Here is a 26,209-nt window from a genome sequence, read left to right as displayed (position 1 = left end):
TCATAGACCACTGAATACACTTAAAATGATTAAAACAGTAAAATTTATTATATCTTTTACCAACATTTTTTTAATAGCCAAAAAAAAAAAACTCCATGGAGAACAAGGCCTTCAGGTTTAAACTTCATCAATACCACCATAACCCCCTACAAGTGCATCCCTACCTACCTATAAAGCCAGCCCTCTCTCCTCTTTAGTCTCTGGGAATGAGGGATCATTTCTCTCATCCAAGGCCTCCATAACCACCTGTGGCCTTAAACCCACAACTGCATCACTGCGGACCCCAGAACACTGCTCCACAGCAGTAAGCCCTTCTTTGGATCAAGCTTCTTGCATCCTAAAAAAAAACCCTACACTTGGTCCTTCATCTGCCTCTAGTTACTATTCACATTTTCTTTTTTTTTTTGGAGACGGAGCTTTGCCCTGTCACCAGGCTGGAGTGCAGTGGCGCGGTCTCGGCTCACTGCAACCTCCGCCTCCTGGGTTCAAGCGATTCTTTGGTCTCAGCCTCCTGAGTAGCTGGGACTACAGGTGCCCACCACCACGCCCGGCTAATTTTTGTATTTTTAGTAGAGACAGGGTTTCACCATGTTGGCCAGGATGGTCTTGATCTCCTGACCTCGTGATGCACCCGCCTCGACTTCCCAAAGTGCTGGTATTACAGGCGTGAGCCAACGCGCCTGGCCACATTTTCTTCCTATCCAATTTTTTCAAAAACCATGGCATGTTTTGGTTTATTCCACTTCACCTCCCATTCATACCTCCCACCCATCCCTCTTTGCCTTCCCCTACCTCTTCTCCTAAATTGTTCTAGTTGTACTCTTCTCACCAAGTCTCAATGACTGGCTGTCTGCTGAAGAAAGTAGACATCTTATTTCTTATTTGACATCTTATTTCATGGTGAACCTCAGCCCCTCAGGGTCTCCTCTGCTTCTGCTGTATCTTCTTTCGTGGCTCTTCTTTTTACAATCAGAGTTTGAATTTCCTGCAATTCTGCTCTTATTCCTGTGGTCTTTTCCTTTCTCATTCACTCACACATTTTCAAATGCAACCGAAAAACGATGGCAGAAAAAGCTCTCCAGCAGTATTTCCATCTAGCTTCATACATCTACCTCGGCTTGCCACAGGCGATCCCACAGAAACCTGGAATCCACCTGAACTCATCATCTTCCCCATTAAGGGAGATGCTCCTTCTATGCTGCATCTGAGTTGATCTGCTTCTACTTCTTCACTCAAAGTAGAAAATTTGGAGTCGTCACTGCCTCCATCACTACTTTCATCCCTTCTGGTAAGCCCTGATAATTTTTCTCCTTAATAATTCTGGAATCTATCCCTCCTCTCCACTTTGACTCCACTCCCCTAGGCCGCCATTATGCTCCTGGGCTACCTGACACATTCCTGCCTGGTCATGCCCTGCTCACATCCATCTTCTATCCAAAACGTAAACCTGCTCTTGTTGCTTTGGGTACTATGTAAAGGGATGGGTGGGCAAAATTTAAATTCCTTCCTGGCTTTGCTCCTCCTCTAAAGGTCAGAACTCAAGAACTAACTTGCCCCTGACTATGTCACTGTCTTCATCGGTCTCTGTACTGTTCATAATCACCCTCTGGGATCTGGCAGCACACTATGACACTCATTTGCATCAGTCCAGAATATTTCTCACTTCTGGACTTTTGTTACTGAGGTCTGCTCTTCTTGAACCACTCCCCTGCATCACTACCCTTCCTTTCCCACCTAACTTCACTTTTCAGATTCCTCCACAGAGAGCCTCTGCACCTTCCCTCCTCACCCGTGTTCTGGGTAATATGCATAATACCCTGGCGTGGCTGCATCACTGCTCTGGCCATGTGTTTCAGAATTACCTATGTGTCCACTCTCCCCCTACACGAGGAGCAGTTTGATGGAAAGAACCATGCTGTAAAATTATTGATTTACTGACTGAATAAATGAATGGTCTGATTGAAAACTTTAACACAAAGTAGTCAGAAAAGGGCATTTCCTCTTCATTGAACATAGAAGAAACCATTTAGAATAAAGTGAGTTCCAAGAAAAAGACAAATACTGAACTACTCTCCTTCTGACTATTAATAATTTTAAAACACCCTTGCTGCAGGGACTCGATGGTTAGAGTCATCAAATATCACATAGAGCCATGTGGTGCTTCCTCACCGCCAGGCGGATGAACAGTTGGGAAACCACCCCAGCCACAAACATAATGACACCAATGAGAAGTTACATGCTGCAGGTAAGACATTCCTCACGACTGAAAGCTGAAATTTTACCAAATTCAAAATCTTCGAACTAGTTTGACTCCTACCAGGAAGATGGACATAAGACTTGTAACATAACTTGTCTGTTATTTTTTTTTTCCTGTAGTCTTCTGTTCAGTACATGAACTTTGCCTGGATCTAAATCTTAGCTCATCCATTTGTTTACTTGTAATTTGCAGTCCGTGCTTTGATTTCATCACCATAAACCATTTTGTTAGGGCCAGAAGCTGTTCCCTCGGTAAACCTGGTCTCCTGAAAGAGCTACAGCTCTCTCCAAAATGCTGACAAATTGTAGATGACAGAACAGTGAATTGATAGTGCCTCTTTCTCACACACTTTAGATGTGAGATATTTGAGATGTATCTTTCATAATTTATGTGGAGAAGAATTTGCCATAAAAGGCTATATTCTGAAATGAACTGATTTTTCCCCCAACTTGGCATCAAGTAATAGATTAGTAAGTTCTCTTCTTAAAAATCATAGTACAGTATCTTGAGCTAGCTTTTCAAAAACAGTAGCTTTTCAAAGATCAGTAACATCTCGTCTGTTTGCTCTCAGTGCTCCATTCTGAGATGAAGAATAGTCATTTGATAAAGTCTGACTCTGTGTCCCCACCCAAATCTCATCTCAAATTGTAATCCCCACATTTCAGCTGAGGGACCTGGTGGGAGGTGATTGGATCATAAGGGAGGTTTCGCCCATGCTGTTCTTGTGATAGTGAGTTTTCATGAGATCTGATGGTTTAAAAGTTTCGCACTTCCCCGCACCCTTTCTGCCACCATGTAAGGTATGCCTTGCTTCTCCTTCTGCCATGATTGTAAGTTTCCTGAGGCCTGCCCCAGCCATGCAGAACTGTGTATCGATTAAACCTCTTTCCTTTATACATTACCCCATCTCAGGTCATTCTTTATAGCCATGTGAACATAAACAAATACATCATTCATTTACCAAAGACTGACTGATGTGCATCCTGCATTTCTCCCTTGTGGCACCTACTATGATTGCAATGAAGTGATCAACCATGTTATTAGGCTGTTTCTGTCCTGTCTCCCCGATAGAAGATAAAGAAAGCAGGAACTATGTCTGTCTTGTTCATTTCTGAATCCCAGGCCTACCAGTGCCTGGTACATAGTTGGCACTTGGCTATTTATTGAATGAATATATCAGCACCAACTATCTTTGTGGCTACAGGGGTAACAACTACAAGAGCTCTATACTAATCTGACTACGGCAGCAGCTTCCTGAGAACCCTGCTCCCCCACTGCCCAGCTGAAGGGGAGGTGAGGGAGAGAGGAAGGAATAGGCTTGGGAAAGGAAGTGGGAAGACAGTTTTTACAGAATAGACCTAAAGGACCAAAGTAAGAATGGGTACTAATTATCTCAAAAAAAAATCGCAGAAATTTGCTACTTAATGCTTATGGAAATCCCTCCAATGTGCCAGGCACTGACAGTCTTAAAAACAGAAAACTGTCCAGATTTATGGATGTTTTGAGGAAAACAACTCCAAGGGAAAAAAAGCATGCATTTATGTACCAACATGGTTTAAAATAGTGACTGACATTAAGTCTGTGCTAGTTTAACAACTGGTTTTGGCAGTATTTCTTATGAAATAAATTTTTCTACACACCACCCAACTAATGCAAAATACAGGCAAACCTTACACCTTTCTGAATAAACAAAAAGCCCTGTTTATTCAGGTCAGTGAATATTTCTTTAGCACTGAAAGTCCTAGCTTTAGATTGCAATTTTTTTTTCAACTTAGGAGCCCTAACTACTAACATTCCTTGTGACTATGGCTATTTCTCCCATAGTAAGTTGATAGTGCCACTGAAATAATGAAGCAAATATATCTATTAAAATTCATAGTTAGCTTAAAAAGATCAGTGTAAAGATTCAGTAAAGAAATTTTATACTATATTGATGAGTTAACCCTTCAAAAGTAGAGCAAAAGTCCAAGAGATGGAAAAGACAAAAGAAATAAGAAAATAAGAGATTAAAATGCGTAATATCTAATAAAGTATCCAGAAAGAGGTCAGAGAAAACAAGGAAATCAATTTTTTAATCATTAAGTAAAATAATTTTCATTTTACCAAATAGAACACTTTTACATGTACATAATAGAGTGTTTTCTGCATTTTAATGAAATAATTTAGATACATGTAGATAATACATGTAAATAACATTAAAATGCTTATTAAAAAGTTACTCCCCTTCTCGCCCTGCTCCCTGCTCCAATGTTTTCTTCCCCCCAAAACAACCACTTTTAGCCCATTTGGTTCTAATACTGTATTTAACCCAATACTTACACTCGATAAAGCTCCTTCTGAATCCCCACTTTGCTTTTCCTATCTGAATTGAAAGTTCCCTAGGCTCCTGCACAGCCACATTCCTAGTCCTTTAACACTGTCTCAGGAATTCCCTTTGCCCGTCACCTTTGTTAGGTACCTTGGTTCCTGGATTGGATTCCTTTTTGTTTTACCTGCTTGTCCTGCTAGATAACATTCTTCAGCTGCCCCTTGGGGGGAAGAAAAAGCTTGGAGGTACATTTTTTGAGTACATAAATGCCTGAAAATTTCTTTTTTTCTACCTTCCTACTTGCTCATTGGCTGGGTATAAAATTCTAGGTTAAAAGTCATCTTCTATCAACTATGGAAGTCATTGCCACAGTGTCTTCTAAAGTCCAGCATTGTGTCAAGAAGTGCGATACCATATTGATCCCTGATCCTCTGTAAATATCCTAATTTTCCTCTTGAAGGCTTTAGAGTTGTCTTTTCATTCTGGTATTATGAGGTTTCACAATGACATGCCTGTATGTAATTTTGTTTTGTTTTTTTCAATTCACATGTGATGAGACTTTTTTTTTTTATTTTTAAGACAGAGTCTTGCTCTGTCACCCAGGCTGGAGGGCAGTGGGATGTTTGGCTCATGGTAGTTTCGATCTCCCAAACTCAAGTGATCCTCCTACTTCAGCCTCTCAAGTAGCTGGGACTACAGTTATGTGCCACCATGCCCAGCTAATTTTTGTACTTTTTGTAGAGATGGATCTCACCATGTTTCCCAGGCTGGTGTTGAACTCCTGGGCTCAAGTAATTCAACTGCATGGCTTCCCAAAGTTCTAGAATTATAGGCAAGAGCCACCGTGCCCCACCATTAATGGAAACTTTCAATCTGGAAATTTATTATTCTCTTCTGATAAATTTTCTTGTGTTATTTCCTTCTGTTTTCTCTTTTTCTGAATCCTTTATTAGATATTATACATTTTAACTGATCTCTTATTTCTCTTCTATCTCTTAGACTTTTTGTTCTACTTTTGAAGGATTAACTCACCTATATAGTATACAATTTCTAGACCATACTGAATCTTTATCCTGATGATTTTTAGCTAATATGAATTTTAATAGATATATTTGCTTCATTATTTCAGTGTACTATATTTGTTTAATACATAGTATTTATTAATAGAGTGGCCTGCTTTGTTCAGGATAGTTTCAGTTTATCCTGTTGTCCTGGTGACTCATTGATTAGCTTCCTCTTTCACTTTCAAAAGTGTCCTGTCTTAGGTGATAAATTATATGGTCACACTATTTATTAAGCCCTTTGTATGTACCAAATGCTGTTCTAAGTCCGTATATTTAACAACACTGTCTATACAACAGTCCAGTGGAGTAGATTCTGCATTTTACAGATTGGAAAACTGAGGCATAGTTTAAATAACTTGTCCAAGGTATCATAGCTAAGAGGTGGTGAAGCTCGGACTTGAATTCAGGAAGTCTGTCTTCAAAGTCATTGTACTTAATTAGCATATAGATACTGCTTCATGACTGATTAGAATTCCCTATTTGCGGGATATTAAGTGATTTCTGACTTTTTATTCCTGCTCACATATTGTTAGGCTTCCTTCCGGCAAAACCTTTGTACATCTCCTTTATTATTTACTTGGGAAGGATAAATTCCTAGTGAACCCAATTTTCTTGATTCTCAATTCAGTGCTGTTTCAACTCAGTCATGCTGCATGCCTGTTGAATGTGGGTGCTAACTAATGAAGTCTAAGATGATGAGCAGACAGACCACAAGAACGCGGATCAGTTATAGATGATCTTGCTTCTATTACAAAGCAAAAAAACCCAAAAAACAAAAAACTAGGAGAGGCAATATTGAAAAGAGCTGTGTTTCTGTGACTTTCAAGCACATGAAAAGCTGGGGGAGGTTGTAGTTAATTCTGGTCCTTTAAAATCCATGTCTCTCTGGTCTTCATGGCTGACAACCGCTTTGGCTGTCCTTACCTTGGGATTTGTAGCCTCTTGACCCCCAACCCCATCCACCAATAATGACAGTCCACAGGAACTTGCAGTGTTCCTTAAGACAAATCCATAAATCAGCAAGTAAGTGGCAAATTTATCAGGCACCCCCAGCTGGTGAAGAGGCATCTTTGTGACATTAGATCAGAGGCATGTCATCATTTCTTTCTAGAATGGTGTTTGACTGTGATTCCATTGATTTAATCATCTCAAGTCTTTGATTTGCACACGTTGAAAAACTCACTCATGGAGACAGCTAGAGGTTTCCCAAAAATGTTCCTTCTATGCCTGGCTTAAATTTCCTCTAAGGAAGTCCTCATCACTTGAACTCATTCAGCTTCTCAAGCCTAAACCACAGTCATTTGAGCTGTTAGGCATACAATATAGACCAGGACTTGTCTTTTATAATACACAATTCAGCAAATTATATCAAGTGCCCATTTATGCCAAGCACCGTGTTCAATGCAAGGGAAAGGGAAAGGAAAACACTGCCTGCTGCACAATCTCGCGGGGAGACCAATCGGCAATGGAGTTGAGTCAGTCTGTCTTCAAAATGGAGACTGAGGCCAGGCGCAGTGGTTCACACCTGTAATCCCAGCATTTTGGGAGACCAAGGCAGGTGGATAACCTGAGGTCAGGAGTTCGAGACTAGCCTGGCCAACGTGGTGAAATCCCACATCTACTAAAAACACAAAAAATTAGCCGGGCATGGTGGTGGGCGCCTGTAATCCCAGCTACTGGGGAGGCTGAGGCAGGAGAATCGCTTGAACCCGGGAGGCAGAGCTTGCAGTGAGCCTCCATTGCACTCCAGCCTGGGTGACAGAGACAGACTCCATCTCAAAAACAAGCAAAATGGAGACTGAACGGAGGGTCTGTGGGAATGTTAAAGGGCTCACAAAGGAGAAAACGTGTTCAAGCTTATGTTTTGGGGCTTCCAGCGAGCTGAAGATGTTTCCTACTGTGAGCAGCCACAGCACGCTGCTTCCCATTCCACCATATCCTATCACGTTAAACTGCCAGTTTTAGCTCCTATTTTTATTTCCCCTGTTATAAGCTTCTTGATGGTAGGTGCCAGACTTTTATTTATCTTTGTTTCATAAATGCTTTGCTGTACTGCTTACCACCTAGTATGTGAGTACTAAATGCAGTCATGCATCACTTAACGGGACATGTCCTGAGAAATGTGCCGGTAGGTGATTTCGTCACTGTGTGCACATCATAGAATGTACTTACACAAACCTGGATGGCATAGCCCACGACACACCTAGGCTATTTGGTATAACCTATTGCTCCTAAGCTACACACCTGTACAGTAAGTTACTGTGCTGAATACTGTAGACAATTGTAACACAGTGGTAAGTATTTGTGTATCTAAACATATCCAAACATAGAAAAGGTAAACAATATAGTATTATAACCTTATAGGACCACCTTTGTATATGCAGCTCCTCATTAAGCAGTACACAAATTTAATTATCGAATGAAGAATGAATGTTAAATTCCCCCATTTCACGAATAAGTCAAAGAAATAGATGCGGGAGAGTGCTTTATGAGAAACTTTAAAAGTTATTCCAAGTAGAACAAAGAGGACACGCACACACACAAAAAAATATGCATACAGAAAAGAATAGGAAATGTTTGAGGAGCTAAACCTGCGGAGAATGTCAGATTAGTGGGAAACGGTGTCTGAGGAGCCAAGTTCCCATGTATGAGTTCCTATTGCAGTGAAATGCTTTCCCTAACTAGGTGACTAGCTGAAATATGTCAGGGATGGATGAAAGTTCAGATTGCTCAGTGATTTCAGAACCTTGAGTAGTTTTCCATAGATTCTCACTACAGATGTGGGGTGAAGAAAAAGGGGGAAAAGCTTAGACTAGACTTTCCAAAAGCACTTTGTCTAAATTCCTCTTTCTGACCTGTAAAATGGCAGGGAAATCCAGAATCTATTTACTTTGTACAGCAGACAAACACACCATTTCTACTTTTTGGGTAAGTTGGGATTGCTGGTTTGATATTTTAACTTTAAGGATTTGTATTTAGATATTTCATATTTGCTGATCCACTGTCTCTGAGGTAAGGAAAATTAACACACTGTGAAAGGAAGTAAAACTTACCAATAAATCAGTACTCCTTGCTTTTATTTGAAAAGAACATGACTTGAAAAAAATTTTATGAAATCATGTGAGATTTTTATGAAATTTTTATGAAAACGTGAGAAAGATGATATGGTTTGGCTGTGTCCTCATCCAAATCTCATCTTGAATTGTACTCCCATAATTCCCACATGTTGTGGGAGGGACCCAGTGGGAGATTATTTGAATCATGGAGGTGGTTTCCCCCATACTGTTCTTGTGGTAGTCAATAAGTCTCACAAGATATGGTTTTATCAGGGGTTTCCACTTCTGCATCTTCCTCATTCTGTCTTGCCACCACCATGTAAGGCCACCTCCCCAGCCATGTGGAACTGTAAGTCCAATTAAGCCTCCTTTTCTTCCCAGTCTCAAGTATGTCTTTATAGTAGCATGAAAATGGACTAATACAGTAAATTGGTACCAGGATTGAGGTGTTGCTGAAAAAATACCCAAAAATGTGGAAGCAACTTTGGAACTGGGAAACAGGCAGAGGTTGGAACAGTTTAGAGGCCTTAGAAGATGACAGGAAAATGTGAGAAAGTTTGGAACTTCCTAGAGACTTGAATGGCTTTGATCAGAAGCCTGATAGCAGTATGGACAATAAGGTCCAGGCTGAGATGGTCTCTGATGGAGACGAGGAACTTGTTGTGAACTGGAGCAAAGATGATTTCTGTTAGGTTTCAGCAAAGAGACTAGTGACGTTTTGCTCCTGCCCTAGAGATTTGTGGATCTTTGAACTTGAGAGAGATGATTTAGGGTATCTGGTGGAAGAAATTTCTAAGCAGCAAAGCATTCAAGATGTGACTTGGGTGCTGCTAAAGGTATTCAGTTTTATAAGGGAAACTGAGCATAAAAGTTCAGAAAATTTGCAGCCTGACAATGTGATAGAAAAGAAGAATCCATTTTCTGATAAGAAATTCAAGCTGGCAGTAGAAATTTGCATAAGTAACAAGGAACAGAATGTTAATCCCCAAAACAATGGGGAAAATATCTCTAGGGCATATCAGAGGTCTTCTTGACAGCCCCTCCCATCACAGGCCCCTAGACTTAGGAGAAAGTGGTTTCATGAGCTGGGTCAAGGGTCCCCGTGCTGTGTGCAGCCTAGGGACTTGATACCTTGTGTCCCAGCTGCTCCAGCCATGGCTGAAAGGGGCCAACACAGAATTTGGGCCGTGGCTTCAGAAGGTGCAAGCCCTAAGCCTTGGCAGCTTCCACGTGGTGTTGAGCCTGTGAGTACACATAAGTCAAGAATGTGTACCTCCGCCTAGGTTTCAGAAGATGCATGGAAACTCCTGGATGCTCAGGCAGTTTTCTGCAGGGCTGGGATGCCTCATGGAAAAACTCTGTTAGGACAGTGTGAAAGGGAAATGTGGGGCCAGAGCCCCTACAGAGTCCCTACTGGGGCACTGCCTAGTGGAGCTGTGAGGAGGGGGCCATTGTCCTCCAGACCCCAGAATGGTAAATCCACTGACAGCTTGCACCACTTGCCTGGAAAAGCCACACTCAATGCCAACCTGTGAAAGCAGCTGGGAGGGAGACCATACCCTGCAAAGCCACAGGGGTGGAGCTACCCAAGACCATGGGAACCCACCTCTTACATCAGTGTGACCTGGATGTAAGACCTGGAGTCAAAGGAGATCATTTTGGAGCTTTATAATTTGACTGCTCCACTGGATTTTGGACTTGCATGGGCCCTGTAACCTCTTTGTTTTGACCCATTTCTCCCATTTGAACAGCTGTATTTACCCAATACCTGTACCCACGCTGTATCGAGGAAGTAACTAGCTTGCTTTAGATTTTACAGGCTCATAGGCAGAAGGGACTTGCCTTGTCTCAGATGAAACTTTGGACTATGGACTTTTGGGTTAATGCTGAAATGAGTTAAGACTTTGGGGGACTATTAGGAAGGCATGATTGGTTTTGAAATGTGAGGATATGATATTTGGAGGGGCCAGGGGCAGAATGATATGATTTGGCTCCATGTCCCCACCCAAATCTCATCTTGAAGTGTACTCCCATAATCCCCATGTGTTGTGGGTGGGGCCTGGTGGGAGATCATTTGAATCACAGGGGCAGTTTCCCCATACTGTTCTCATGGTAGTGAATAAGTCTCACAAGATCTGACGGTTTTATTGGGGTTTCCACTTTTCATCTTCATTTTCTCTTGCTGGTACCATGTAAGAAGTATCTTCTCCTCCCACTATGATTCTGAGGCCTCCCCCAGTCATGTGGAACTGTAAGTCCAATTAAGCCTCTTCTTCCCAGGCTCAAGTATGTCTTTATCAGCAGTGTGAAAACAGACTAATACAAAGGAACTACAAGAACACTGTCCCTTTCCAAACTTGTTTGCCTTAAATCAATGTAGCCTTAGAGAAACCCACTGACTCTGAGACCAATCTCGTGGCCAGCTGTGTAATAACACAATAATTACAACTACCAAAATAAGAAGTTGTATTCCAAAGAGCTAAAGAAGTCCTATCTCTGAAAATAGTTTTTCTCAAGCTGAATGACTCAGAAACATCTAGAAAAAAAGATTATCACACAAGAAAGTTTGCTCTCATTAGAAAAGAAAAACAGAGGCATTTCTGAAGTTAGCCTTCGTATTATTTATTAAAGGCCTAGAAGATAGGGTGGGTTCTTCAGTAATGGTGAGTAGCTCCTGCAGAATCCACTCACCTCTTAGAGAAAAAACAAAAGTCCTGCCAATTTGTCATTTACCAATACATTCTCTTATGACATCTCTTAATTGGACTATAAACATTCCTCTATTTCCTCCCTATGCTTTTTATTCTGCTTGTTGAAATTAGAAATACTGTAGGTATATATAGGGAAATTCCCAATTGCAAATAGAAGAGATCGTATGAAAACAAATAAATCATCGGGTCACATATCTAGAGAAACTTGGGATATTTAAAACAAGAGTACATTTCCTTTAATTTAAAGAAAATCAGAATAAAGATTTAAAACACACACACACGCACACAACAAAAACGAGTTAACCTACACCCAATAACTGCACTGTCTCTCCATCGGTGAACCTTGTGCTGAAATTGTCTGTCACATCTATCTGCCTTGAAAATTCTGTGAGCAACCTAAGGACTCTGTGAACAAATTTTTAAATTCTGAGCACTTAGCACATAGCAAGTCATCATTTCATATTTGCTAACCTACATCTTTATCAGTCTTTAAGATACAATTAATTGTATAACACACCTTTTTTTTGTTTTTTGAGACAGAGTCTTACTCTGTCACCCAGGCTGGAGTGCAGTTCCATGATCTCAGCTCACTGCAACCTCCACCTCCTGGGTTCAAGTGATTCTCCTGCCTCAGTCTCCCGAGTACCTGGGATCGCAGTCACGCACAAACATGCCTGGCTAATTTTTGTGTGTTTTTAGTAGAGAAGGGATTTCACTACTTTGGCCAGGCTAGTCTCAAACTCCTGACCTCAGGTGATCTGCCTGCCTTGGCCTCCCAAAATGCTGGGATTACAGGTGTGAGCCACCAATGCCTGGCATGAGCCACTGCGTGCAGCCATTAATGTAACACAGTTTTACATGGGAGGCCAAAAAAAGGCACTACATTTGACCACTGCATTTACAAACAACTATTATAAAACTCATCCTGACTTCAAGAATATTAAAATGTAAAAAATATGCCTTCGAACAGAGGAAATCCTGTCATTGTGCTCTAACTGAATTTCTCATGTCATAAACAGACTGGACTTTTGCCTGCATTATGTCAATAGACAAACATTCCTCAGCACCAGTTACATCGACTCAAAGCATCCTACTTTTCCTATACTGCTTTTTCTGAGGCCACTGATCACCTCTAAACATTTGTCTGCCGTGTTTTCCTTGATTTCTCTGTTTCTTTGCATTAAACTCTTCCTCTCAAAATTCTTCACCGGCTGCTATAGCCTTCTATAGGAATTGACCTATAGGTTTGCCCTGGGTAAACCTTCTCTTTACATCCTATAAATATTCTTTTATAATGAACTATTTTATCGGAAACTGGATGGATTCGGGTCAGATATTAACTTTTTCTCAATATACCTCTATATTGTTTGATTTGTTGCCATAAGCATGGATTATATTGGTAATTTAAAACATTTGCTTTTAAGTTTGAGAAACAGTATGGTTTGTTATTTATTTTATATTTTTGGACAAGGGGCTCTGTTGCCAAGGCTGGAGTGTACTGGCATGATCAAGGCTCACTGCAGCCTCGACCTCCCGGGCTCAAGTGTACCTCCCACCTCAGCCTCCTCAGTAGCTGGGACCACATGTGCGCACCACCACTCCTGGCTAATTTTTTTAATTTTTCTTGTAGAGATGGGGATTCTATGTTGCCCAGGCTGGTCTTAAACTCCTGGGCTCAAGCCATCCTCCCACTTCAGGCTCCTGCATAGTTGAGACAGGCACAGCTACCATGTCCAGTTAGTTTTTTTTTTATTATTTGTAGAGATGGGATTTCGTCATGTTGCAAAGTCTAGACTCAAACTCCTGTCCTCAATCGATCCTCCTGCCTCGCTGGGCCTAAGTGCTAGGATTACAGGCATGAGCCACTGTGTCCAGACAATACATTATTTTTAAAAAGCCATGTTGTTGCTTCAATGTCTGCCTCCTTCCCTAGAATACAAGTTCCAAGAAGGGCATATATTGAGGCTGGCTGGTTCACCATGATGGCCACAGAATCTAACAGTGCTTTGAACCCAGAAGATGCTGAACATATTGAGTGAATGCTGTTGACTGAAAAGAACAAAACATGAAAACTGGTTGGGAGACTCAGCACTAACCTTTGCCCAGGAAAAAGATGGCTCTCGGGCCACCTTAGAGAATGCAAAGGGGTAGGGCACACCCGAGCCTGTCTGAGTCAGGGCCCTATTCAAAAGTATCCTGCTAGCAAGGGCTTTGAAACAGGGTAGGTGCTTACAGTCTCTCAAAGGAAGCAGTATTCAGGTTATTGGCGTCTGACTAGTTAAATAGGACCCAAGTCAGGAGTTATAGATGAGTTCAGGGCGTTGTCAATACAGTTAATTAAAAAAAAATTCTGGCTATAATTTTCTAGTTATTATCTTCATTATTAATTTGGCTCCCAGTATTTGCAAAGTAATTTTGTTATTTTTCTTCACATATACGCCCAATTTCCTAGTTGAATCTGCAATCTCCTAAATACAAGGTCTCTTTCATAACTATCCTACATCCTCATGACTCAGTTCAACCCATATCATATGCCCTAGAAATGAATATAGCCAACATTCTTTCATTCAAAGAACATGCTCAGAGCTTCAGTGTTTCTCAGATACCCTCCAACAAGTTTTTAATGTTTAAATAAATGCAGCACATTTTCATGCTTTTATCACCAATGCTTGAAGTTTCATTGGTCTTTAATGTTTTTCTTTGCTTGGAAATATTTGATAAGGTAATTGCAGTGGATGTCTACAATGCTATCTAAACAAATGAAGTAGAATATTTTAATGAGAATATGTGTTATTCATGCTTTAAAGTATACCTGTGTCTTTGTGGCTTTAAATATGGTACCTGCTTAATAAGTTATACGAATTGCCCACTAAGGTATTTTTTGTTCTGAAATAACTAATAGGCTTTTGACATGGGGTTTGAAGTCTTTTCTCTATTTGATGCAGTTTATGTTGGTATTGTTTAGCCACCTCAGGGCTAATAAAATCCAGTGATTTTGCATATGCTAATAGCTAAATCCTTCAACAATTAAAAGTGAAGTAAAATAAGCCCCAGAAATCCTCACTTTCAAAAATCTATAACAAAGACAATATTCAATCTGCAGTCTTGTGAGAGCAATGCTGATTGATCTTTTCCCTCTTAGGAATCTGAATCGTATGTTATACCTACATGACAAGTCAGCTTTTGCTTGTTTCCTGTAATTTAACATGCCGTGAGCTACCCATGTTTCATTTGGGTCAGAAGCTGCCATAAGATAATGTGAATTGAAGCCATTATGTGACTTTAGTAAGATAATGGTTATTAACCAAGATTACCCATTATGATGGTTTCCAGGCCAACAGCATGAAATGAGTTTTTTATCTGAAAAAAAATTAATATTGTTTCTTCCACAGAGATATTTATAAAGTTAAAGCTAATCTACCAATCCAGTTGCCATTCTTAATAGCTTCTGACTTGCTTCTCTTTTCTTTACTATATTCTAACAGTTTTCACTCTAACTCTGCTTGCTTTTTTCCTTTCCTCCCCTTAATTAAAATTTAGCAGATAGTTAAGATTTACTATTTTATTAGAAATAAAATTCACAAATTTACAAAAAACCTTTATGAAATAAAAGAAAGTGGTAATATACTTACAAGTTTTTAAAAAATGAATCCTGTTACCAGTTTAGGAAGGAAACACACTAATTAATAAAAAATATACTCCTATTTGCTTACCAAGGGTTTTGATATCTGTGGGTTATTGAATCAAGAGAAGCTTGACTTAGTTCTTCATACTGTAAAAGGAAGAAAATTAATGTACTATAATTCCAAAGTAAATAGGTGACAGGTCTAAGTATCCATATTTCTAGTCAAAAAGGAAGTCAGGTTGGGAAATGAAATAGGAAATGCTAAATTCAGTTAAAAGAAGATCAGAGAAGAAGACAGTCTTTTGATTCCCGAACAGAGAGGAAAAAAGTACAAGAAGTAAAATAAACAAGACCCTGTGTGCTTTACTTTCCATTTTTGAAAGGAAGGGTGTTGGGTAGCAAGAAGTGTATGATGCGTAATCACTAAGCTGCTTTCCATCTTTATGATTCTATCTCTAAATAAGTGAACATTCTAAACTACTGTTGTCATTAGACTCAAACAGGTTACCTCTTTTCACTTTGCTTTCTCCTTACAGAATCAAAAAAATGTGGTCACAACAATGTAGGAAAGAGCTAGATTATAGACAGACTGTGGTAAAGTGTAGATTTGAAAACTCCTTTCAGAAGGGATAATTCAGAGTATTGATAATGTATTTGGTGGCTTAGAGGGGTTCTTAGATTAAAAAGTAATTCCCACCCCCTCCCATGTGCATGGAAATGATCTGTTATTACTGAATGAATGACTGCTATATACTGACTCCTCTTCTCCAGGAACTGTCAGATGGATGGCACATCTTGTAAATAAGCATGGGGAGTAAAAGTGTCAAATTTATATTGAAAAGCATCTTGGTCTATAATCATTTCTCATGTTTCTATACTAGGATTAAGAAACCATGACATGAATTATCAAAAAGTATTTCACTTCAGTTGTGGGTGCATTTTTTACTTACATTAGTATGGGATGCAATATTCATAACATCTCAAAAGTGGCAAAATCCTATTATAAAATGTCAGCATTAAAGGAATGACGTTACTTGGTACTTTTAAATTCTCTTCTCTCCTCTTCCTTTTCCCTCAAGTTTCAGTTTAGAATGACTTTCCTTATTGACTACCACAGAGTTTTTTGTGCTTGAGAAGGCAAATTCATTTATTTGTGTCATCTTCTCAGGGATAAAGACCTGAAACCTTAATCTCTTCAATATTCACACATCAGTTGAATAAACAAAGGAAGGCACAAGATAAACAAGGTCACTATTCCACAGAAACTTTGAAAACAATCTGCATATAATGGAAAGATCATGGGACAGCTTTTTTTTTCAATTGATTCCTAACAGGATTCCCTGAAAATTGACCTTATCCATTGACTTATAAGTAATTTTATTATCAGCTTCTGGACAAATTTTGCAGGACTTGGATGGTCTTTAGTTTTATGCTATTCTTATCTTTAATAACCCAAAATTGCATCTTCTTAATTGGGGAAGACCTTTCTCAGAAACAAAATAACACATCTTTTTTCCATTCCTCCTACAGATATCAGTCCCTATAAACAATTTGTTATCTAAAATAAGCTGGTCCTTCTCTATCTTAATTTATTAATGAAATACATCATGATTTATTTGGACATCTATGCTTGCTGTAGTGTTGAACCTAATAAAATTCAGACTCAGATAAATCATTTTTTTACTGGCAAATCATTCCTAAGAGTAAAGATTAGTTTCAAAACCAATTCAATATCTTCATAGAAATGGGTAACAATTAGTATATTTTCTATCTTAAATCAATGAGAACCTTTTACACTTATTTTAAATGTTTTAACAAAATAATTACAACTCCAATTTGGATATTTCCTACAGAACAATCTTCAAATAAGTCTATGTATTAACAAAAGGGAAATACCTGCTAACTACATTCACATACTGTGAGTTATGCAATTTCTAAAATGAGTAAAATCTGTTAAATTTGAGTTAAATTAATTGTAGACATTTGGGGCACATTCTAGTTAAAAATTTAAATCATTGCTTAAGACTTTCACTTTTAATCTCTAAACTCTAGTCTAGTCCTGATACATTTAGGAAGTCTTTTGGGGACTGTTCCTGAGGAATCCTCTTGCTTTGTTGCCATCATCCAAGATGCTTTTCTTAGTATATCCAATTTTTACTTTTCTTACTAGAAAGAACAATTTTCCATCTCTATAACTATGAGGTCTTTCTCACCCGTAGAACGAATACAATGGCAATGTAGTTTGAGAATGCATAGACACTAAGGGTTTTCTTCTGTAGCCTCCTCCTTGGTAACATAGAGCTCTTAGTACCAAACATTTGAGTGGAAAATTCCCTACGGCTATCTTTTCTTATGCTAATGCGTTTTTTTCCTTCATTTGCCTCAATTTGCAAAATATTACTGTTAACCTCTTAGGTGTCTTTCTTCCCACAGTCTGTGAGAAACATTTCCATTGTTGCAGCAGGGTCACCAAATTGCATAATGTTGCCTATTCTAGATTGGAACTATTACAGGGAGAAAGGGGACATAAAGACCTTTGCATGAATGGAGCATTTGAAATATTCATTTTACATTCAGAGCATGAGTAGAAACAAAACAATTCTTTCTGAAAAATGTTGGTGGTTAAGGCATGGATTCTGTGATGCATTTCTCTTGTTAAAGGAAAAAAAATGTTCAATGCAGAGACCCATACATACTTCATTTTATGCCACATTATAGATGGCCTTGAGTACCAACATTAATGATATCCTAGTCTCTCTTAACTGTAGTTTTTAAATAATCTGAATTAATTCATCACCTTTCAGCGACAGACTAAACATTGGGTTCTGTGAGTTTGTTCACTGTGACCCCAGTTATCTCTGCTTTCTGGGGAGTATCCAAATAATGAGCAACATAGTCTCTCACGTTTCTAGTGTGCTTATAACACTATAATTTAAAAATCCATGCAGGCAGGAAAATATACTATATAGAGACATTAATACTAGATCCAATTTGTTGAGCATGTTAAGTGCTTTACACATGTCTCAATCCATTTAATAGTACTCTAAGGTATTAGTGTTATCCTGTGGATAGGTAGATTTTTTATTTATTTATTTTTGGAGACAGGGTCTCACTCTGTCACCCAGGCTAGAGTGCAGTGGCACAACCTCGGCTCATTGCAACCTCTGCCTCCTAAGTTCAAGCAATCCTCCCATCTCAGCCTCCTCAGTAACTGCGACCACAGGTGCACACCACCATGCCCAGCTAGTAGTGAGAGGGTCTTGCCATGTTGCCCAGGCTGGTTTCAAATTCCTGAGCTCAAGCTATCCATCTGCCTTAGCCTCCCAAAGTGCTGGGATTACAGGTATGAGTTACTGTTCCCAGCCAGTAGGCAGAATTCTAAAAAAGCACCCAAGATTCTCACCCCCTGGTATACACACGTTCTCTCAGGTATTCAACTGAATACAAATCTAGGCGCTACTGTGAAGGATTGTGCAGATGTAATTAAAGTCCCAAATCAGCTGACTTGGAAAAAGGGAGATTATTCTCAGTGGGCCTAAGCTAATCAGGAGAGCTCTTAAAAAGACCTAGCCTCCTCTTGGCAAAGGGGATTTGAAGCATGAGAGGGATTTGACAGGAGGGAGACTCTCCGCAGCTGGCTTTAAAGATGTGGAGGGGTCAGCTGGGTGCAGTGGCTCACGCCTGTAATCCCAGTACTTTGGGAGGCCGAGGTGGGCAGATCACGAGGTCATGAGATTGAGACCATCCTGGCTGACATGGTGAAACCCCAGGTCTACTGAAAATACAAAAAATTAGCCGGGCATGGTGGCAGGCACCTGTAGTCCCAGCTACTTGGGAGGCTGGGGCAGGGGAATGGCCTGAACCCAGGAGGTGGAGCTTGCAGTGAGCCGAGATTGCGCTACTGCACTCCAGCCTGGGCAACAGAGCAAGACTCCATCTCAAAAAAAAAAAGATGTGGAGGGGTCATGGAGCGAGGTGCCTGGGTGACCTCTGAATGTTGAGAATGGCCCCTGGCTGACAATCAGCAAAGAAACAGAAGTACAACTTCAGCTCTACAACCACGAGGAACTGAAATCTTCCATAACCATATGAACTTGGAAGAGAGCTCCAGCCTCAGATGACTTCACAGCTATAGTTAACACCTTCATCTTTGGGAGATCTGAGTGGAGAGCCCAGTCATGCCATCCCTGGATTTCTGACCTACAGAACTGTGAGCCAATAAATGAGTATTGATTTAAGCTGCTAAATTTGTGGTAATTTATTATGCAACAGAAAACCAATATATTCCCATTTCATAGATGGGAAAACTGAGGCATTATAAAAACCGGCATTTGGACTAGCATGCAAGGGTAGAAAAGGGAGAATATAAAAAATTCTTCAACTGGCTATTTTAGCTTGAAAGCCACATTCGATTTTCATTACGGTCATGTATTAGTCCGTTTTCACACTGCTATGAAAATATTCCCTGAGACTGAGTAATTTGTAAAGGAAAGAGGTTTAATTGACCCCCAGTTCCACCTGGCTGGGGAGGCCTCAGTAAACTTACAATCATGGTGGAAAAGGAAGCAGGCATGTCTTACATGGTGGCAGGCAAGAGAGAGGGAAGAGGGAAGCCCCTCATCAAACCATCAGATCTTGTGAGAACTCACCATCAGGAGAACATCATGGGAGAAACCACCCCCACAATCCAGTTTTCTCCCACCAGGTCCTTTCCTCGACTGATGGGGATTATGGGGAATTACAATTCTAAATGAGATTTGGATGGGGACACAAAGCCAAACCCTATCAGGCCACAAACATAGATTTGCCCTGAGAAGCAATATGAATGCTAATTGCCTCACTAATTCTCAGAGAAAAGGCATATTTTTCAATGCTGTTGGTGGAAACAAAAAACAAAATAAAACAACAACAACAAAGGTAAATTTTTTTTTTTATTATTATACTTTAAGTTCTAGGGTACATGTGCATAACGTGCAGGTTTGTTACATATGTATACTTATGCCATGTTGGTGTGCTGCACCCATCAACTCGTCAGCACCCATCAATTCATCATTTATATAAGACTGGAATTAATTTTCTTGGGAATTGTTATGATTTGTAATGAATGACCAGCCATTCTGATATCAGCCCTTTACCCAGAGCTGGTTGATGATTCCTAACAGGGTCTGAAATCTGAGTGGACTATTCAAGCAACAGAAAGCTATACAAGTGCTTCCAAGTCACTGTGTGTGCTCAGTGCAGAGTTTCTGAAATACCATCAAGGGCCTATTTTGCAACTGTACTCAGCCTTGGAGTTTTCTAATGTGTTTGCCACTGTTGTTAATTCTAAGGTCAGAAAGTTTGCTCCCAAGTTAATTGTCCAATTAGCTCTACAACTATGGGTTGTAAAACAAGCATTGTGAACATGAGATTTGATATGAAGGAGACTGTGCCCAGTTTCCTTAAGTTTCCATTTTTAAAAAAAAGGTACATAGTTTTGAATGATTTTATTGAATAAGCTGGAAGTGGACTAATTGCCAACCTAATACACACTTAAAATTCATTACTCTTTATCTGCAACTTGGTCTCTCAACAAAGACACTGCATGAGAATAGAATAGATTCCAGTCTCCATTTCTCATCATTTACCGATAATCATTTACCCCATGATAAGCACTAGAAGATGGTGGGTGGGGGCTGGGATTGATGTTGTCAATACAAAGACACATACAACAGATCTCAGATCTCAAATTGCTTAAAGCCATTGGAACATTGCTAGGACTGTGTAGTACAATTACTGACAATAATCGCACTAAACTTCCACAAAGAAACTTTCCTATGAATTCTTCCCAAGTGGGTGGTCATAGTGGATTCCTATAGCATATATTTTCAGTGTCATTTCTTTGTGCCTAAACACAGAGCTGAGACCATGTAGTGGGGGGCCCCCTATATTTAATGAACTATTCCTAAACTTCCCCAATTAAAGTTCCTTGGTTTCCCAGATTTAATCCTGGGAAAAGAAATCTCCAGGTTTCTGGTATCATTTGCTATGCATGCTATGCATTTTTGTCAACATAGCTGAGATACCCTGGGAGTGTTGTATATGAATAATAGGGAAAACTACAGTCATAAATTTACAATGATTTAAGAATTTCCTCCAGTGATCTTAAAAAGACAGGATTAATGCCAGATTTAGAAAACAGATGTCCTGGTATTTGATCCACCTGTGCTTGGGATATTGGCTCACACACAAGTTTCAGAATTCTTTGACAATATACTTAACAGCCTAGCTATGGAGTCATACCACACTTTTACTAGCACCTATTCTAAGTTATAGCATCTTTTCTTAGCTTTGTATGTCACTATCATCAAATAGCATTTGTTGAAAAATCTATGACATATGCTTAATTACTAACTTTAAGAAGCTTAATTTTTTTAAAGGTGATATTTACATTTAGACACATACTCCAGATATTGTGTCAAGCCTTAACAAGAATTCATAACTACCACAATGTATTTTTAGCCTGCCTAAATTAAGGGATAAAATCATCTACAAAGCTTTACATTACTTTGAGTTATTTTTATTTCCTTTTTTCGCCTAAATGTTCACATCCTAACAAATGATGTGACAATTAGGACTTTTGTTTTCCAATTTGCCAATAAGTTTCTAGAAAGTCACCTCTAAAAGACAGAGAAAGCCCTGTGTTTAGTTGAGAGGCCAAGTAATTGGGGCTGGGATGCCCACTGGAATGTGGCAGCATCGCTGGCTACCAACAGAGAGGCTTCCCATTCCAAACTCATTATTCTTTGTGGAACCGCTTTGAACACACTACAGAGCACACATCAGTGATACACGCCTCCCTTGATGTTTCCATGGTCTGTTAGAAAAAGGAAGCATCAAACATAAAATTTATTTTCTGGAAATTTAGATATAAGTAAAATTTTATAAGGAAATTGTTTCCTTCAATGTATTTGAGAATCCTATAAAGCAAAGCTTTGTAAAATGGAGAAAATGTAACATCTGCATATAAGGAGGTTAATATATTATTTTCAAGAAAAAGGAGGGTGAAAGAAAAATGTTTCTTCCGCCTCACAGATGGTCAGCATGTGGTACTCTCTCACTAAAGCCTTCTGGTGGTATCATAAGACATATTACTTTATACAGCCCTTAAGGATGAAAGGTGCTAATGTAATTATTTTTATGTTAAACCACAAACTGTTAGGATGCAAATAACTATAAAGTAAAAAGTGAGAACTAAACACACACTCATCTGGAAAGAACAGCAGCCCTCCAAAGACATGCCTAATTTTAGAAAAGCTATTTTCTATTTTGCGTTTATAACTTAGTTGAAAATGGAAGCTTTATTATGTTTCTAAAATTGTCTCTACTGATAACAACATCTGGAGATTAGGAATTTTAATGAGACTCAAAACTGCTGGCTCTTTTTATGATGGCTCTAGATGAACCCCAAGGTAAATGAGAATTTGGCGATAAAAATGCAGAAATTCTGAAATATGTATTTTGGTGGTCTACAGACTTATCAACTCCATGCTGGCAATACATTTTCCCTAGATGAATCTGAAAACACTGTTGTGTAGGAGCTTGAAAGACTGCATGGAGTTAGTGCAAGGAAAGAGGGTTTGACCTGGTGAGAACTCACTCTCTTGTTTTTTTCCCCCATAATGCCAATTATTGTATTTGATATGTTTTGAAAGGCAATAAAGTGCTTACAAAATACAAATTCAAAACAACTACTATCAAGAGATGTCTTATGTCAAATATGTGGGTGGTATCATCTCTACATTTTGTTTGTTTGTTTATTTATTTTTGAGAAAGTCTCAAAATTCCAGCCTGGGCAACAGGCTGGAATGCAGTGGTGCAATCTTGGCTCACTGCAACCTCCACTTCCCAGGTTCAAGCGATTCTCCTGCCTCACCCTCCCAAGTAGCTGGGATTACAGGCGCCCGCCACCACACTCAGCTAATTTTTGTATTTTAGTTGAGACAGGGTTTCATCATGTTGGCCAGGCTGGCCTTGAACTCTTGTCCTCAAATAACCCATCTGCCTCAGCCTCCCAAAGGATTGGGATTACAGGCATAAGCCACCATGCCTGGCCTCTACTATTTCTTTTGATATTATAAAAGAAGTATATCGTGTGCAAATGATGCACAGTGGGACGCTAGGAGACAATTGATGGAACCATGTAGAAACTAATGCATACCTTATAAGAGAAAGCAAGTAGGTTTGACCCCAGCATGACCCTGCCTTAGAGGAAAATAACACAACTGTGTACGTTATAAAGTGGCTCCAATCTAATGTTCTGATCTCATTGTCTATCATTGTATTCCTCCGAGTCCTTGATTTCACATGGCCTGATATTCCTCCGAGTCCTGTATTCCTCAGAGTCCTTGATTTCACATGGCCTGGGTTGAAATTCTGGCTCTATCACTTACTAGCTCTGTGGCCTCAGGCAAGGAACCTTGCCTGTTATACCTCAGTTTCCTCAGCTGTAAAATCATCCCAGTACCATTCTTATTAAACAATCAATTGTAGCTCTTTTTATGTTTACCTTCTATAAATAAATTCACAGTGAGCAAAATGTCTAATAAACCAACCTTGTATCAGTTTATTCTATAGCCATCAAGAAATTCAACATTTCATCAGAAGGCTGTTCAAATGTCCATAAAACCGTCACAAAGAAGCTCTATTTCATGACAGCGGAACTTGTGACAGTTAAAAATGAGGCAGAGATTTCAAAGCCTCAAAATTTTGTTTTTTGTTACCTCATATTACATATAAATATGTTGGTGAGTTCCCATCATTCTCCTTATTACCTCATATAGTTTTTTAAAAATATGTAATATATTGGTTATATGATTAATTGATTTAATATTTTCTTTGGGATCACACCCGTGAAGTTAGTCATCATGTCCAGTGTAACATTGTTTCTGTGAGAAAACTAAATGACTTAAATCATTTTGTCACAAGGTCAGAGCACAGGTGCAGAAAATGGACATTAGGAAGCCAGCAGACCCCGTTGAGGTTGGGGTTAAAGAAAGGCCAGTGGAGAGGAGACACAACCAGCTAAGCAGCAGTTAGAAAAGTTCCCCAGTTTAGCATGGGATTGAAACCAAATCAACTGTTTCAACTGTCTCCATATATGCTTGCAGAAAGAACATATATAGTTTGATAGAGACCAAATCCATTTTTTTAAAGAATGTGCTGCTCTTAAATCCGAGATGATAAAAGTAATGGTCTGTCCTTGTTTATACATACATTTATGATTATTGCATAGTAACCCATGTAAGAGTCAGTAGGAAATAACTAAACATTAAAAAATCCAGAAGAGAAACTCAATCTTGTGATTTTTACTGTGACCTCCACAACGTGGGGGAAGCTTTTCAGGTGTCACTCAGCATGAAAGTTATTATCTTCCTGCAAAAAGCCAGATGATCTGCAGAACCCCTCCTAGTGCCCCAAATAGGAGAGACCATTCCTCGGTAGGAGGCAGCTGCTCCAGGCATTTTACCAAGACTCTATTGGAGGTGCCTGAGCGTCCTTAACCACCAGTCTTATATAAACCTGGAGCAGTAAATTAGGCAGAGCAGCTGTTAGAGCTATAAAAATCCAGGAGATGAAAGTTTTGCTTAAAATCCAAGCTCTGAGCAATTGCCATGAGAGACACTGAGGAGTCTCTGCAGTTAGACTAAAACAGGAAGTGACCATTTTGATTTGGATTATTATGGGACAAGGAAAAGCAAGGGATATGGAAAGGGTCTATAGACAGATAAAGTGGAAAACGAACAGGAAGTGGATTGAGACATTTCTCAAAGTGACGCCACACTGAGAGCTTTACTAGTTCCCTTGTGAGGAGGGCCCTGGGTTAATGCCACCACTCTTGTATAGTCTCTGTAATTAGGAGTATGTTTGAATGCATGGAGTGTATGTGTATGTATCGGCTCAAGTGTCAATTCATGCACCACGTCTGATTTTTTAGAAGTAGCTGCCTGAAGCCCAGGGTCAATAAGGAATCAAAGTCTGAGTCTACACTCCAAAAATGATACTGTGAGCTGGGCACGGTGGCTCACATTTGTAATCCCAGCACTTTGGGAGGCCGAGGCAGGAGGATCACTTGAGCTCAGGAGTTTGAGACCAGCCTGGGCAACATAAACCTTGTCTCTACCAAAAAAAAAAAAAAAATTATCTGGGTGTGGTAGCATGTGCCTGTAGTCTCAGCTACTCAGAAGGCTGAGGTAGGAGGACTGTGTCAGCCCAGGAGATGGAGGCTGCAGTGAGGGGGAGCATGCTACTGTACTCCAGCTTGGGTGACACAGTGAGACCTTGTCTCAAAAAAAAAAAAAAAAAAAAAAGATTTTGATCGGCCTTGGAAAGAGAGAGGTATGCCTTAGATGCAGAGGAGGAGATGAGTAGACCCAGTGACAAAACTTAAATCTTAACTGTTAAGGAAATTATAGATGCTTCAATTTCAATGCTGGTATGTGTGGTCATTCTCAGTGAGTCTTTTTTCCCTCCTATTATAAAGCTCTAAGTCCAAGGAGCTTTAAGGTATTGTTCAAGATTGTTCTCTGAGACAGCTAGACCCTTGAAAACAATTACTATTAAAATACTGGGGCTAAGAAAGTACACAGATGACAAGCAACATCCCTTATAGTATATTCCAAGCAGTTTCTGAGCGTGCCACAGCTGGGGAAGAAAATCACTATGTGGCTCACAATCTCAGAGACAAAGAGTTCCCCATTACCCAGCAGGGCAGTGATTAAAAGCAATCCATGAAATACTAACTAAAAATACAGAATAAATACATTCCTGGAAGGCTAACTCGTGGCTATTATCTCTTTTGGATTCCCAGCTTGCTTTGAAGACCAAGGAATGCTTGATTGCAGTTCATTTGAGCAGAAAAATGGGTTCTTAAGTTAAAGATAAAGAAGGAAGAGAGGCTATACACACTCAAGATGGTCTGACAGATTGAGGGCTGTGTCTGAGAGCGGGGCATCATAACCCAAGGAGAAACACCAAGACAACAACATTTCTGGACTTTATTCAAACCAGCTGCCTTGCTTTGGGGCTGGACTCTTCTTGCTGGTGGCTAGTTTGATATTTAATCAAATTTTGGATTTTCATTTTTATTGCCTAAGTGGAATAGGACACAGTTTAAGAACCTAAGCATTCATTATACTCAGCTTGTCAC

General features: G+C 39.6%; 1 protein-coding gene across 1 annotated transcript in view; it reads right to left on the bottom strand.

Moving 5' to 3' along the window:
* Positions 1-26,209, bottom strand: part of SPMIP2 (sperm microtubule inner protein 2) — a 131,989-nt gene that overhangs the window by 47,752 nt on the left and 58,028 nt on the right. Inside the window, exon 3 of the mRNA XM_017859714.1 lies at positions 15,110-15,168. Within this exon, the coding sequence (XP_017715203.1) occupies positions 15,110-15,168 (59 nt within the window). The remainder of the gene's footprint in view (positions 1-15,109; positions 15,169-26,209) is intronic.

This window comes from Rhinopithecus bieti, unplaced genomic scaffold, assembly GCF_001698545.2.
Source record: "Rhinopithecus bieti isolate Rb0 unplaced genomic scaffold, ASM169854v2 scaffold_50922, whole genome shotgun sequence".
In the NCBI taxonomy this organism is placed as follows: Eukaryota; Metazoa; Chordata; class Mammalia; order Primates; family Cercopithecidae; genus Rhinopithecus; species Rhinopithecus bieti.
The sequence above is the reverse complement of the archived record's forward strand: the minus strand, read 5'-3'. Positions and strand labels throughout refer to the sequence as shown.